The sequence below is a fragment of the Mustelus asterias genome, chromosome 4, assembly GCF_964213995.1.
Source record: "Mustelus asterias chromosome 4, sMusAst1.hap1.1, whole genome shotgun sequence".
Classification (NCBI taxonomy): domain Eukaryota; kingdom Metazoa; phylum Chordata; class Chondrichthyes; order Carcharhiniformes; family Triakidae; genus Mustelus; species Mustelus asterias.
Genome location: NC_135804.1, coordinates 78297891 through 78313773, shown reverse-complemented (window position 1 = coordinate 78313773; position 15883 = coordinate 78297891). Strand labels below are relative to the sequence as shown.

General features: G+C 52.6%; 1 protein-coding gene across 5 annotated transcripts in view; it reads left to right on the top strand.

Annotated features, from left to right (window-relative positions):
• The window catches only part of LOC144492797 (diacylglycerol kinase eta-like), a 205306-nt gene that overhangs the window by 151687 nt on the left and 37736 nt on the right, over positions 1-15883 (top strand). For all 5 annotated transcript variants that reach the window (XM_078211232.1, XM_078211233.1, XM_078211229.1 and 2 more), the window contains exons 10-16: positions 69-177; positions 1571-1710; positions 3808-3889; positions 8181-8272; positions 13685-13784; positions 14529-14790; positions 15635-15757. In XM_078211232.1, the coding sequence (XP_078067358.1) occupies positions 69-177; positions 1571-1710; positions 3808-3889; positions 8181-8272; positions 13685-13784; positions 14529-14790; positions 15635-15757 (908 nt within the window). The remainder of the gene's footprint in view (positions 1-68; positions 178-1570; positions 1711-3807; positions 3890-8180; positions 8273-13684; positions 13785-14528; positions 14791-15634; positions 15758-15883) is intronic.

Here is a 15883-nt window from a genome sequence, read left to right as displayed (position 1 = left end):
TTGCTGCTGCATTGCTATAATGTTGCTTCCTATTTGATTAAGGTTGATCTGTGTTTGTTTCGTGACAGCCTCCGTCTATTCCAGAAGTTTGCTACATTCCGGATCCTGGCTTGTGGAGGCGATGGGAGTGTGGGCTGGGTCTTATCAGAAATCGATAAACTAGGTTTACACAAACAGGTCAGTGGAAGATTACAATACCGGTTATTGTACTGGCTGTTTGCTCAGCATTGGGAGGTGTTTTTAAATTAATTCCTGGGATTTGGGTGTTGCTGGGATGATTCTGAGCACAGACTGGGAAGGGGGTGGGGTGGGTGGGCACTAAATCCAGACAAAGGAGGGGGAATGGGACTGAATCCAATCAGACAGGAGGGACTGGGACTGAGCCCAGACAGACAGGAGGGACTGGGACTGAGCCCAGGCAGACAGGAGGGTCTAGGACTGAGCCCAGACAGACAGGAGGGACTGGGAACTGAGCCCAGACAGACAGGAGGCACTGGGAACTGAGTCCAGACAGACAGGAGGGACTGGGACTGAGCCCAGACGGACAGGAGGGACTGGGACTGAGCCCAGACAGACAGGAGGGACTGGGACTGAGCCCAGACAGACAGGAGGGACTGGGACTGGGACTGAGCCCAGACAGACAGGAGGGACTGGGACTGAGCCCAGACAGACAGGATGGACTGGGAACTGAGCCCAGACAGACAGGAGGGACTGGACTGAGCCCAGACAGAGAGGAGGGATTGGGACTGAGCCCAGACAGACGGGAGGGACTGGGACTGAGCCCAGACAGACAGGAGGGACTTGGACTGAGCCCAGACAGACAGGAGTGACTGGGACTGAGCCCAGACGGACAGGAGGGACTGGGAACTGAGCTCAGACAGACAGGAGGGACTGGGACTGAGCCCAGACAGACAGGAGGGACTGGGAACTGAGCCCAGACAGACAGGAGGGACTGGGACTGAGCCCAGACAGACAGGATGGACTGGGAACTGAGCCCAGACAGACAGGAGGGACTGGGACTGAGCCCAGACAGAGAGGAGGGATTGGGACTGAGCCCAGACAGACGGGAGGGACTGGGACTGAGCCCAGACAGACAGGAGGGACTTGGACTGAGCCCAGACAGACAGGAGGGACTGGGACTGAGCCCAGACAGACACGAGGTACTGGGACTGAGCCCAGACAGACAGGAGGGACTGGGACTGAGCCCAGACGGACACGAGGGACTGGGACTGAGCCCAGACAGACAGGAGGGGCTGGGACTGAGCCCAGGCGGACAGGAGGGGCTGGGAACTGAGCCCAGACAGACAGGCGGGACTGGGGACTGAGCCCAGACAGACAGGAGGGTCTAGGACTGAGCCCAGACAGACAGGAGGGACTGGGAACTGAGCCCAGACAGACAGGCGGGACTGGGGACTGAGCCCAGACAGACAGGAGGGGCTAGGACTGAGCTCAATCCTCAGGGAAGAAATTACCTTGAGCAGAGAGAAAGCCCTGAGTAATGCTTTGACAGTCTGATGGTCTGACTGTGAGTTAGTTGAGATTGCTGAAGGTGTTTAACTCTCTTTTCCAGTGCAAGCTAGGCGTGCTGCCCCTGGGAACAGGCAATGACCTGGCGAGGGTTCTTGGCTGGGGCGGATTATGTGATGACGATGCACAGCTTCCTCAGGTTGTGGCTAAGCTGGAACGTGCTACAACCAAGATGCTGGACAGGTAAGGGGGTCACCATCACTGACACGATTCCATATAGCCCACCTTCCTGCCAGGCAGCCCCAATCCTTTATTGCTGGTATCGCTCGGCAATGAAGGAGGCCATTCAGCCCATCGTGCTTGTCCTTGCTCTGTAAAGGAGCTAGCCAATTTGTCTAATTTCCCTTGATTTGTCCCATTTCTGACACTGCAGATCACAGCAATTTGCTGCTTAAAAATATTCTCCCCATCACACCTCCAGTTCTTATGTAGATTATCTTAAATCCGCTTAGTGTTTTCTTTATTTAATCGATTAAACATTCTGACCTTTTAGACACATATTCCTATCTTCTGCTCCTCTGAATCTTTTATAGCCATTCCCCCTCCCCTCCTTTTATCCTCACTGCTGAATACAGGAGTGTCCGAACCAACTTTGTTTTCCTATCATCCTCCCCTTCCCTCAGACTGCTATTTCTCTGAAAATCTGCAAACTAAAGCGAACAATCTATGCTGAATAGATATTTGTGATGTGGAGATGTCGGCATTGGACTGGGGTAAACACAGTAAGGAGTCTCACAACACCAGGTTAAAGTCCAACAGGTTTATTTGGTAGCAAACGCCACTAGCTTTCGGAGCGCTGCTCCTTCGTCAGGTGAGTGGAAGATCTGCTCATAAACAGCAAACAGGGCATATAAAGACACAAACTCAATTTACAGAATAATGAATAATGATTGGAATGCGAGTCTTTACAGCTAATCAAGTCTTAAAGGTACAGACAATGTGAGTGGGGGAAGCATTAGCACAGGTTAAAGAGATGTGTATTGTCTCCAGACAGGACAGCCAGTGAGACTTTGCAAGTCCAGGCAAGTTGTGGGAGTTACAGATAGTGTGACATGAACCCAATATCCTGGTTGAGGCCGTCCTCATGTGTGCGGAACCTGGCTATCAGTCTCTGCTCAGCGACTCTGCGCTGTCGTGTGTTGTGAAGGGCCGCCTTGAAGAATGCTTACCCGAATATCAGAGGCCGAATGCCCGTGACCGCGGTCTTGGCCTGTGTTTTATTGAGGCATCCAGCCAAAGGGAATGGGCTTATAGTGCAGGGTATCACTCAGCGGTGACCAACCCTGGATGGATGGCTCGCTCTGCTGGCTCCAACACTCCAGTGACTCTTCGAGCTGCCCTGAATTCAGCAATTACAGTGATTGCTGCAGTTTCCCCCTAAAACCCAATATTGCAGACACGGGATAGAGAGAATCCCACCATCAGAGCCCCCCCCGTAACTGAGAGAATCCCACCGTCATAGCCTCCAATTAACTGAGAGAATCCCACAGTCAAAGCTCCCAATTACTGAGAGAATCTCACCATCAGAGCCCGCCCCCCCACCCCCCCGCCACCCAGCCACCCACCTTACAGGGCGGCAACAGTGGCACAGTGGTTAGCACTGCTGACACACAGCACCAGGGATGCGGGTTCAATTCCAGCCTCAGGTCACTGTCTGTGTGGAGTTTGCACATTCTTCCCATGTCTACATGGGTTTCCTCCAGGTACCCGGGTTTCCTCCCAAAGTCCAAAGATGTTCAGGTTAGGTGTATTGGTCATGGTAAATGTGCAGGGTTATGGAGATACGGTGGGAAGGTGCGGGGGGGAGGGGGGGGTGTGTTCGGAGAGTCATTGTAGGCTAGATAGGCTGAATGGCCTTCTTCTGCACAGTAAGGGTTCTAGGATTCTATAGCAAGAATCCCACCATCAGAGCCCCCATTTCTGGGAGTATCTTACCTTCAGTGCCCCCATTACAGAGAGAATCCCACTATCACAATCTCCATTTCTCGAGAGATTTCACCCTCCGAGCCCAATGTTTTGGGAGAGTTTCACCATCCGATCTCCATTTAATCGGCGGAGTCTGACTAGTTTAATAAGTTGGTCCCATTCTCTATGTTCTGTTGTGTGTCTGGGGGTGATTGGGCAATGGTGTGAGATGTTTTTCTTATTTGGGGAGTGAGTCTTCTCTCTTTGTGAGTAGTTTGGGGACATACAGCATCACCCTGACACCCTCGTCTAACAGAATCTGATCAGTGGAGTGTGTTGCTGTGATAACTGAGTAGGGTATTCTCAACCACACAGATGGAGCATCATGACGTACGAAGCAACAACAAAACCAATTGCCATTGTGACAGATGATGAGGTTTACAACTCCCAGGTGCAGGTACGAAAGCTCTGTGGGTTTAAAACTGAGTCCAAGACATTTCTGACAATCTAACTATTTAACAAACTTTGGTCCACCAAGAAAAGCTACAAATCCTACAGTTGAGTATTTTACAGTATTAATTGCACAAAATGAAACCGACACAAACAAAATTTCATTTGAGGAAATTTACAACATAAGTGACTGAAGTAGAAGTACATTAATCGCTGCATTGCCATCAAAGTGATTAATGAGGAGAGGGACAGAAATTCTGCTTATAGTCTTGTATATTCAGAGCCTGCAATCCCTCTTGTACAGTCAGTATCTCCCCCAGTACCTGCTGCACAGGCAGTGCCTCCTCCAGTGCCTGCTGTACAGGCAGTGCCTCCTCCAGTGCCTGCTGTACAGTCAGTGCCTCCTCCAGTGCCTGCTGTATAGTCAGTGCCTCCTCCAGTGCCTGCTGTACAGTCAGTGCCTCCTCCAGTGCCTGCTGCACAGTCAGTGCCTCCTCCAGTGCCTGCTGTACAGTCAGTGCCTCCTCCAGTGCCTGCTGCACAGTCAGTGCCTCCTCCAGTGCCTGCTGTACAGTCAGTGCCTCCTCCAGTGCCTGCTGCACAGTCAGTGCCTCCTCCAGTGCCTGCTGTACAGTCAGCGCCTCCTCCAGTGCCTGCTGCACAGTCAGTGCCTCCTCCAGTGCCTGCTGTACAGTCAGTGCCTCCTCCAGTGCCTGCTGCACAGTCAGCGCCTCCTCCAGTGCCTGCTGTATAGTCAGCGCCTCCTCCAGTGCCTGCTGCACAGTCAGCGCCTCCTCCAGTGCCTGCTGTACAGTCAGTGCCTCCTCCAGTGCCTGCTGTACAGTCAGCGCCTCCTCCAGTGCCTGCTGTACAGTCAGCGCCTCCTCCAGTGCCTGCTGTACAGTCAGTGCCTCCTCCAGTGCCTGCTGTACAGTCAGTGCCTCCTCCAGTGCCTGCTGTACAGTCAGTGCCTCCTCCAGTGCCTGCTGCATAGTCAGCGCCTCCTCCAGTGCCTGCTGTACAGTCAGCGCCTCCTCCAGTGCCTGCTGTACAGTGAGTGCCTCCTCCAGTGCCTGCTGTACAGTCAGTGCCTCCTCCAGTGCCCGCTGTACAGTGAGTGCCTCCTCCAGCGCCTGCTGTACAGTCAGTGCCTCCTCCAGCGTCTGCTGTAAAGTCAGCGCCTCCTCCAGTGCCTACTGTACAGTCAGTGCCTCCTCCAGTGCCTGCTGCATAGTCAGTGCCTCCTCCAGTGCCTGCTGTACAGTCAGTGCCTCCTCCAGTGCCTGCTGTACGGTCAGCAGCTCCTCCAGTGCCTGCTGTACAGTCAGTGCCTCCTCCAGCGTCTGCTGTAAAGTCAGCGCCTCCTCCAGTGCCTGCTGTACAGTGAGTGCCCCCTCCAGTGCCTGCTGTACAGTCAGTGCCCCCTCCAGTGCCTGCTGTACAGTCAGTGCCCCCTCCAGTGCCTGCTGTACAGTCAGTGCCTCCTCCAGTGCCTGCTGTACGGTCAGCAGCTCCTCCAGTGCCTGCTGTACAGTCAGCGCCTCCTCCAGTGCCTGCTGCATAGTCAGTGCCTCCTCCAGTGCCTGCTGTACAGTGAGTGCCCCCCCCAGTGCCTGCTGTACGGTCAGCACCTCCTCTCGTGCCTGCTGTACATGCAGCGCCTCCTCCAGTGTCTGCCTTACAGGCAGCACCTCCTCCAGTGCCCGCTGAGGAGCCAGCGCCTCCTTCAGTGCCCTCTGTGCAGCCAGCACCTCCTCCAATGCCCGCTGTGCAGCCAGTGCCTCCTCCAGTGCCCGCTGTGCAGCCAGTGCCTCCTCCAGTGCCCGCTGTACAGTCAGCACCTCCTCTAGTGCATGCTGTACAGGCAGCGCCTCCTCCAGTGCCCGCTGTGCAGCCAGCGCCTCCTCCAGTGCCCGCTGTGCAGCCAGCACCTCCTCCAGTGCTTGCTGTACAGTCAGCACCTCCTCTAGTGCATGCTGTACAGGCAGCGCCTCCTCCAGTGCCCGCTGTGCAGCCAGCGCCTCCTCCAGTGCCCGCTGTGCAGCCAGTGCCTCCTCCAGTGCCCGCTGTGCAGCCAGTGCCTCCTCCAGTGCCCGCTGTACAGTCAGCACCTCCTCTAGTGCATGCTGTACAGGCAGCGCCTCCTCCAGTGCCCGCTGTGCAGCCAGCGCCTCCTCCAGTGCCCGCTGTGCAGCCAGTGCCTCCTCCAGTGCCCGCTGTACAGTCAGCACCTCCTCTAGTGCATGCTGTACAGGCAGCGCCTCCTCCAGTGCCCGCTGTGCAGCCAGCGCCTCCTCCAGTGCCCGCTGTGCAGCCAGCGCCTCCTCCAGTGCCCGCTGTGCAACCAGCGCCTCCTCCAGTTCCTGCTGTACAGGCAGCACCTCTTCCAGTCCGTGTTGTACAGGCAGTGCCTCCTCCAGTACCTACTGTACAGGCAGTGCCACCACCAGTGCCTGCAGTACAGGCGGTGCCTCCTCCAGTGCCTGCTGTACAGGCAGTGCCACCTCCAGTGCCTGCCTTACAGGCAGTGCCTCCTCCAGTGCCTGCTGTACAGGCGGTGCCTCCTCCAGTGCCTGCTGTACAGGCAGTGCCACCTCCAGTGCCTGCCTTACAGGCAGTGCCTCCTCCAGTGCCCGCTGTGCAGCCAGCGCCTCCTCCAGTGCCCTCTGTGCAGCCAGCACCTCCTCCAGTGCCTGCTGTACAGTCAGCACCTCCTCTAGTGCCTGCTGTACAGGCAGCGCCTCCTCCAGTGCCCGCTGTGCAGCCAGCGCCTCCTCCAGTGCCCACTGTACAGTCAGCACCTCCTCTAGTGCCTGCTGTACAGGCAGCGCCTCCTCCAGTGCCCTCTGTGCAGCCAGCACCTCCTCCAGTGCCTGCTGTACAGTCAGCACCTCCTCTAGTGCCTGCTGTACAGGCAGCGCCTCCTCCAGTGCCCTCTGTGCAGCCAGCACCTCCTCCAGTGCCCGCTGTGCAGCCAGCGCCTCCTCCAGTGCCCGCTGTGCAGCCAGCGCCTCCTCCAGTGCCCGCTGTACAGTCAGCACCTCCTCCAGTGCGTGCTGTACAGGCAGTGCCTCCTCCAGTGCCTGCTGTACAGGCAGTGCCTCCTCCAGTACCTACTGTACAGGCAGTGCCACCTCCTGTGTCTGCTGTACAGTCAGCGCCTCCTCCAGTGCCTGCTGTACAGTCAGTGCCACCTCCAGTGCCCGCTGTGCAGCCAGCGCTTCCTCCAGTGCCCGCTATGCAGCCAGCGCTTCCTCCAGTGCCCGCTGTGTAGCCAGCGCCTCCCCCAGTGCCCGCTGTGCAGCCAGCACCTCCTCCAGTGCCCGCTGTGCAGCCAGCACCTCCTCCAGTGCCCGCTGTGCAGTCAGCGCTTCCTCCAGTGCCTGCTGTACAGTCAGCGCTCCCTCCAGTGCCTGCTGTACAGGCAGTGCCTCCTCCAGTGCGTGCTGTACAGGCAGTGCCTCCTCCAGTGCCTGCTGTACAGGCAGTGCCTCCTCCAGTGCCTGCTGTACAGGCAGTGCCTCCTCCAGTGCCTGCTGTACAGTCAGTGCCACCTCCAGTGCCTGCTGTGCAGCCAGCGCCTCCTCCAGTGCCCGCTGTGCAGCCAGCGCCTCCTCCAGTGCCTGCTGTACAGTCAGCGCCTCCTCCAGTGCCTGCTGTACAGTCAGTGCCACCTCCAGTGCCTGCTGTGCAGCCAGCGCCTCCTCCAGTGCCCGCTATGCAGCCAGCGCTTCCTCCAGTGCCTGCTGTGTAGCCAGCGCCTCCCCCAGTGCCCGCTGTTCAGCCAGCACCTCCTCCAGTGCCCGCTGTGCAGCCAGCACCTCCTCCAGTGCCCGCTGTGCAGCCAGCGCCTCCTCCAGTGCCCGCTGTGCAGCCAGCGCCTCCTCCAGTGCCCACTGTGCAGCCAGTGCCTCCTCCAGTGCCCGCTGTGCAGCCAGCGCCTCCTCCAGTGCCCACTGTGCTGCCAGTGCCTCCGCCCATGCCTACTGTGCAGCCAGCGCCTCCTCCAGTGCCCGCTGTGCAGCCAGCGTCTCCTCCAGTGCCCGCTGTGCAGCCAGCGCCTCCTCCAGTGCCCACTGTGCAGCCAGTGCCTCCGCCCATGCCCACTGTGCAGCCAGCGTCTCCTCCAGTGCCCACTGTGCTGCCAGTGCCTCCACCCATGCCCACTGTGCAGCCAGTCCCTCCGCCCGAGCCCACTGTGCAGACAGCACATCCTCCAGTGCCTGTTGTACATTGCATATATTTTGAGGTGCTGTGATTGGTTTAATAATCTGTAAGGTTGCTGTTCTTTTTTACAGGATCCGATATCTCAGTACGCTGATTCTGTTGTCTATCATTTAACAAAAGTACTTGATTCTGACCAACATGCCGATGTTATTTCTTCTGCAAAGTAAGTTCCTGTTCTCTGGACAATCTTAATCAACTTTTGTTTGTTGTTGTTGAATGTTTTTAATGAGGTTCACATGAGAGCTCAGATACATGCATGTTCTTCCTGCCTGAGGTGTTCTGGCTTCCAGCAGTAAGAGCTGAGTTGGAATTCCTCACTGACCATGTAATTTTCTGCCTATTGTTCGGTTGTCTCCTCTTTGGTGCGTTACTACTCACCGGTTACCCTCGCCACACGGTTCAGCCCAAAGTGTTAATGATACCAGTGCAGTCACACAAATGTGGCAATGCCCTCAGACCTTAAGATTGTAATGGAGGAAAATCAATTGGATCGCTGGGTAAAATCCTGGAATTCCCTCCCGAACAGCACTGTGGGTGTATCTACACCACAGGGACTGCAGCGATTCAAGAAGACAGCTCACCACCATCTTCTCAAGGGGCAACTAGGGATGGGCAATAATTGCTGGCTTAGCCAGCAATGCCCACATCCCATGGAATAACTGAAAGAAAGTTCCTCTTGCTAGCCAGGGACTCCCAGTTGAAATGGTGGATTGGGAGATTATGGGTGTGAATCAGCTGTGAAGCCTCAAATCCTCTATCTGCCCACCCGGAGACAGTAACCCAGAGTCGGCACTGATCGCTGTAGATTCAGATCCCAGGTAAGAATCAGCACCTTCTGGAGAAGTGAGGAGGAAATATAAAACTAAAGGTACAGCACTGGCCTGAGTGCACCAACTTTTCCCAGAGAGAGCAGTTTGAAGGAAGGGCAAAGAGCATGGGCCCTCTCTGCCCTGTGACTACAAGGAACCCTGGTATCCAGATAGTTCACTGATCAGTGAACTATCAGCAGCATCCACTGTTTGGATATTAATTTTCTTCAAGAGCAAAGCCATAAGATGGAGTCAGTTTTAAAAAGGTCAGATCACTTAGATCTTGTCTGTGTGGTGGAGAATGGTAAGAAGGCAATGCTTGGCAGCTTGTCTCTGGATACTAGGACCATCTGTTACACCAGCCTTTACATAAGACCATTCTTCATAAAATAAGATCTCCAATTACATGATCATGTTAAAATCAGAACAGTTTGCAGTCTATGGGCTGATTATTACAATGCAAACCTACCCTCCTCAATTGAATCAATGATTGAGCCGTGTAGAGCTTGCCCAGAGGAGCTTGGTTTGTAACATCAGCTGGCTCGAATTCAGGAAGGGAACAATAAACGGTCTGTACATTAACAATGGCCAGGTAGTCATGGGAAGTCCACCCATTGTTCAGTGTGGCAGAGCAGAGGTGAGGGTAACACTATTCCTTGTACTGCTGGAGCCAGAGCTCCTGAAGCAGCAGGTGTCCCACAGGAGGACACCTGTTTTGCTGTTTCTACCTGGTACTGGCAAGGTATCTAGAGGGGATAGGTGTGCAGGCAGTGCTATGTTCCTCTTGCACTATGTTTGAGGTGAGGGACGACGACAGTGTCCCTGCTGATTGCACCTGTGGGAAGTGCACCCATCTGCAGCTCCTCCAAAACCGTGTTAGGGAACTGGAGCTGGAGTTGGATGAACTTAGGATCATTAGGGACACAGAGGTGGCCATAGACAGAAGCTTTAGGAATACAGTTACTCTGAGGAATGAAAACAGATGGGTGACGGTGAGAGAGGCTGGGAGGAAGCAGTCCGTGCAGGGATCCCCGGTGGTCGTTCCCCTTAGCAACAAGTATTCCGCTTTGGATACGGTTGAGGGGGATGACATACCAGTGGTGAGCCGCAGTGAGAGGATCTCCAGCACTGTGTCCGTCTCTGTGGCTCGGGAGGGTAAGGGGCAGAACGGGAGGGCAATAGTTATTGGGGACTCGTTAGTTAGAGGGATAGATAGGAGGTTCTGTGGCAGCAAAAGAGACTCACGGATGGTATGTTGCTTACGGATGCCAAGGTCCGTGACATCTCAGACCATGTTTTCCGGATTCTGAAGGGGGAGGGGAAACAGTCACAAGTCGTGGTACACATTGGTAACAATGACATAGGTAAGAGAAGGGACGGGGATTTAAAGCAGGAATTTCTGGAGCTGGGCTGGAAGCTGAGAGCCAAGACAAAACATGTGGTCATCTCTGGTACGTTGCCGGTGCCACGTGATAGTGAGTTGAGGAACAGGGAGAGAGTGCAGTTAAACATGTGGTTGCAGGGATAGTGTAGGAGGGAGGGTTTCAGATACGTGGATAATTGGAACACATTCTGGGGAAGGCGGGACCTGTACAAACAGGACGGGGTGCACCTGAAGCAGAGGGGTACCAATATCCTAGGAGGGACATTTGTTACGGCTCTTCAGGGGGGTTTGAACTAATTTGTCAGGGGAGTGGGAAAAGGAGTTGTAGTCCAGAAGTCAGTGAGCGTGGTGAGGTATTGGGGAAGGTATCAGGGTCAAGGGTGGGTACCGGTAGACAGGAAGGTGGGTTGAAGTGTGTCTACTTCAATGCAAGGAGCATCCGGAACAAGGTAGATGAACTTGGGGCGTGGATTGGTACTTGGGACTACGGTGTTGTGGCCATTACGGAGACGTGGGTAGAACAAGGACAGGAATGGTTGTTGGACGTTCCGGGGTATAGATGTTTCAGTAAATGTAAGGAAGCTGGTAAAAGAGGTGGAGGAGTGGCATTGTTAATCAAGGATAGTTTAACGGCTGCGGAAAGGCACTTCGAGGGGGATCTGCACACTGAGGTAATATGGGCTGAGGTTAGAAATAGGAAAGGAGTGGTTACGTTGTTAGGAGTTTACTATAGGCCCCCAAATAGTAATAGAGATGTGGAGGAAGAAATTGCTAAGCAGATTATGGATATGTGTGGGGGTCACAGGGTAGTTGTCATGGGGGACTTTAACTTTCCAAATATTGATTGGAACCTTTGTAGGTCAAATAGTTCGGATGGGGCAGTTTTTGTGCAGTGTGTGCAGGAGGGTTTCCTGACACAATATGTGGATAGGCCGACAAGAGGTGAGGCCACATTGGATTTGGTACTGGGAAATGAACCGGGCCAGGTGTTAGATTTGGTTGTGGGAGAGCACTTTGGAGATAGTGACCACAATTCGGTGTCTTTTGTTATTGCAATGGAGAGGGATAGGGCCGTACAGCAGGGCAAGGTTTACAATTGGGGGAGAGGTAATTATGATGCGATTAGGCAAGAATTAGGGGGCATAAGTTGGGAACAGAAACTGTCAGAGAAAGGAACTAATGAAAAGTGGAACTTTTTCAAGGAACAAATACTGGGTGTCCTTGATAGGTATGTCCCTGTCGGGCAGGGAGGAAATGGCCGAGTGAGGGAACCACGGTTCACGAAAGAGGTGGAATGTCTTGTGAAAAGGAAGAGGGAAGCTTATGTAGGGATGAGGAAACAAGGTTCAGATGGCTCGATTGAGGGTTACAAGTTAGCAAGGAATGAGCTGAAAAAGGGGCTTAGGAGAGCTAGGAGGGGACATGAGAAGTCCTTGGCGGGTCGGATCAAGGAAAGCCCCAAGGCTTTTTACTCTTGTGTGAGGAATAAAAGAATGACCTGGGTGAGGTTAGGGCCGGTCAAGGACAGTAGTGGGAACTTGTGTATGGAGTCAGTAGAGATAGGCGAGGTGATGAATGAATACTTTTCTTCAGTGTTCACCAAGGAGAGGGGCCATGTTTTTGAGGAAGAGAAGGTGTTACAGGCTAATAGGCTGGAGGAAATAGATGTTCGGAGGGAGGATGTCCTGGCAGTTTTGAATAAACTGAAGATCGATAAGTCCCCTGGGCCTGATGAAATGTATCCTCGAATTCTTTGGGAGACAAGGGATGAGATTGCAGAGCCTTTGGCTTTGATCCCTCGCTGTCCACGGGGATGGTGCCAGAGGACTGGAGAATGGTGAATGTTGTTCCTCTGTTTAAGAAAGGGAATAGAAATGACCCTGGTAATTATAGACCGGTTAGTCTTACTTCGGTGGTTGGTAAATTGATGGAAAAGGTCCTTAGAGATGGGATTTACGACCATTTAGAAAGATGCGGATTAATCCGGGATAGTCAGCACGGATTCGTGAAGGGCAAGTCGTGCCTCACAAATTTGATAGAATTTTTTGAGGAGGTAACTAAGTGTGTTGATGAATGTAGGGCAGTTGATGTCATATACATGGATTTTAGTAAGGCGTTTGATAAGGTCCCCCATGGTCGGCTTATGATGAAGATGAGGAGGTGTGGGATAGAGGGAAAGTTGGCCGATTGGATAGGTAACTGGCTGTCTGATCGAAGACAGAGGGTGGTGGTCGATGGAAAATTTTCGGATTGGAGGCAGGTTGCTAGCGGAGTGCCACAGGGATCAGTGCTTGGTCCTCTGCTCTTTGTGATTTTTATGAATGACTTAGAGGAGGGGGCTGAAGGGTGGATCAGTAAATTTGCTGATGACACCAAGATTGGTGGAGTAGTGGATGAGGTGGAGGGCTGTTGTAGGCTGCAAAGAGACATAGATAGGATGCAAAGCTGGGCTGAAAAATGGCAAATGGAGTTTAACCCTGATAAATGTGAGGTGATTCATTTTGGTAGGACTAATTTAAATGTGGATTACAGGGTCAAAGGTAGGGTTCTGAAGACTGTGGAGGAACAGAGAGATCTTGGGGTTCATATCCACAGATCTCTAAAGGTTGCCACTCAAGTGGATAGATCTGTGAAGAAGGCCTATAGTGTGTTTGCTTTTATTAACAGGGGGTTGGAGTTTAAGAGCCGTGGGGTTATGCTGCAACTGTACAGGACCTTGGTGAGACCACATTTGGAATATTGTGTGCAGTTCTGGTCACCTCACTATAAGAAGGATGTGGAAGCGCTGGAAAGAGTGCAGAGGAGATTTACCAGGATGCTGCCTGGTTTGGAGGGTAGGTCTTATGAGGAAAGGTTGAGGGAGCTGGGGCTGTTCTCTCTGGAGCGGAGGAGGCTGAGGGGAGACTTAATAGAGGTTTATAAAATGATGAAGGGGATAGATAGAGTGAACGTTCAAAGACTATTTCCTCGGATGGATGCAGCTATTACAAGGGGGCATAACTATAGGGTTCGTGGTGGGAGATACAGGAAGGATATGAGAGGTAGGTTCTTTACGCAGAGAATGGTTGGGGTGTGGAATGGACTGCCTGCAGTGATAGTGGAGTCAGACACTTTAGGAACATTTAAGCGGTTATTGGATAGGCACATGGAGCACACCAGGATGATAGGGAGTGGGATAGCTTGATCTTGGTTTCAGGTAAAGCTCGGCACAACATCGTGGGCTGAAGGGCCTGTTCTGTGCTGTACTGTTCTATGTTCTAGGACAGGCCTAACTGGGCCTGAAAACACCCCCATTGTTCAAGAAAATATGAAGGTCAGTGCTGTACACCACTCTCCCCACCCCCCAACCTTTATTTTTGCTGATTTTTCTGATGATCTGCAGGTTCCTCTGTGGGACAGTAAGTGACTTCATCGCTGAAGTTGGAAAGGCCTACATAAAGGCTGAAGAAAACCAGGAAGAAGCAGACACCATGGCCAACAAGGTATTCAATGGTCACAGAAGTAAATGCTATTCACGTGAGGACTCAGATAGTCAGGCACTGAAGGACTAAACTCGAGTTCAGTCTTCCTTGAGCTATAAGATTTTATTCACAGGGACACACATTATATACTGTGCACCTTCAACCCACAACCCTCATATATCTATGTCAGGACAGGTGAATCCCCAATTCATGCCTATCATCTGAGTACAATTAAACACCCTTACCTCAGGAAGTGCCGGAGCTGGACGAAGGGGCAGCGCTCCGAAAGCTTATGGTATTTGCTACCAAATAAACCTGTTGGACTTTAACCTGGTGTTGTGAGACTTCTTACTGTCCTCAGGAAGAGCCAGACCCCAGTAAAAGACACCACTCAGCTGGAAATATAATTTAACTGCCCGATGGAGGTGATGTTTTTCTTTTTCGGTCAGTCTCTTGAAGCGCGAAGACAGCTTACCACAGAGTCTAGCCGGCGGCAATAACCTGCGCATGACATGGGGAAGCTGTCGCGTTGCTGGTTCTGGCTGACCAGGAAACCCTCTGACTCTTACCGCCTGTCATAGGCTATGGGAAGGATTTCCAGGCTGATGATCCCCCAATTTGGCCACATTATGAGCACACTTTCTATTGTCATCCTCAAGTCCTGGAGTGGGATTGCACCTAGAGTTCCTGGCTCGGAGGCAGGGATGTTACCCACTGTGCTACAAAACCTACACGAGGTGATGTGACTGTGTTTCTCTCATCCAGTGTGCAATGTTAACCCAGAAGTTGGATTCCCTGGTCAAGGCTCTCAGTGATGAAGCCCAGGCGGTCATCATACCTGCTGGCATCTCCCCACCAACCACTGCTGGCCAGGGCGAGAAGCAATGTACTGAAAATGGAGGGCACCAAGGAAAGCTTCCAGATGCAAACGCTGTACCCAAAATATTCAAGTCAAAGGAGCAGCTTATGTTACGAGCCAACAGTTTGAAGAAAGCTCTGAGGCAGATCATTGAACAAACAGAAAAAGGTACGATTCATACAAAGATCTCCCACCATGCTTTGCCAGTCAAGGAGTTAGCATGAGATTGGGTCAGGTGGAATTGGAGTTCCATTGTAATACATCAGCATTGAATGGGTCAGACTGGGATGGTCACTATACACTGGTCAGTTATGGAATGGATCAGAAGGTGGCCGGAATTCTCCAACCTAGCCTGCGGTTGGGATTCTCCAGTCCCACTGCAGTGAATGGAGTTTTGAAGGAGCGCCAAATTCTCCATTCTCACTGACAGTGGTGGCGTGGTGAATGAGATCAGAGAATCGCAGCGTGTGTTTGATTCTTCTTCAGTGGGTCAGGTCTGGACAGGTTACAGGTCTGGACAACCTTCAACAAACACACATCTGTAAGCGTTTCTCTTGACCTCAAGCCATCTCAGAGCTCGTTACAACCGTGAAGTTGTTTTGAAATGTTGTAATGCAGGAAATGTTGCAGCCAATCCATGCACAGCAAGATTAATGTTGGGTCAGGGATAAATATTGGCAAAGTAACCGGGGTGAAGTCCCTTTCTCGTGTGGTGGAATCTTTTAGCCTCCCTGAGAGAGCAGATGGGACCTCACGTTTAGAAGACAGCACCTCAGCACTCTATCAGTACTGCACACTCAACTGTCAACCCAACGTTACTGAAACAAATTATCCGGGCATTATGCCTGTGGGATCTTGCTGTGCATGGATTGGCTGCAACACATCTTACATTACATTTCAAATCTCCTGAGTGGGACATGAATCATGTGACTCAGTCAGGAGAGAAACTGTTTGAATGGAGCCCAAGTTGCCATTGTATTCACCCCTCAGAAACTATTACTTTCTCTCTCAGTGGTTGATGAACAGAACAGACAGAGCCAGGTGATACGCAGCTCCTCCTCAAACTTCAGCCTTCTTGCCGCTTCACTCGAGAGAGAGTGTTCAGAGGAGCTGAGACAGAAGGACACAGAGAGAGGTGAGCCAGAGTCTGCCCTGACAACCAATTGACATTGAGAGCCACTGAATCAGTCTGACATTGGTTAGTGTGTTAACACTGTACTGACTCCCTCCCCATTGTATAAATGTGTCAAAACTGCTCTGA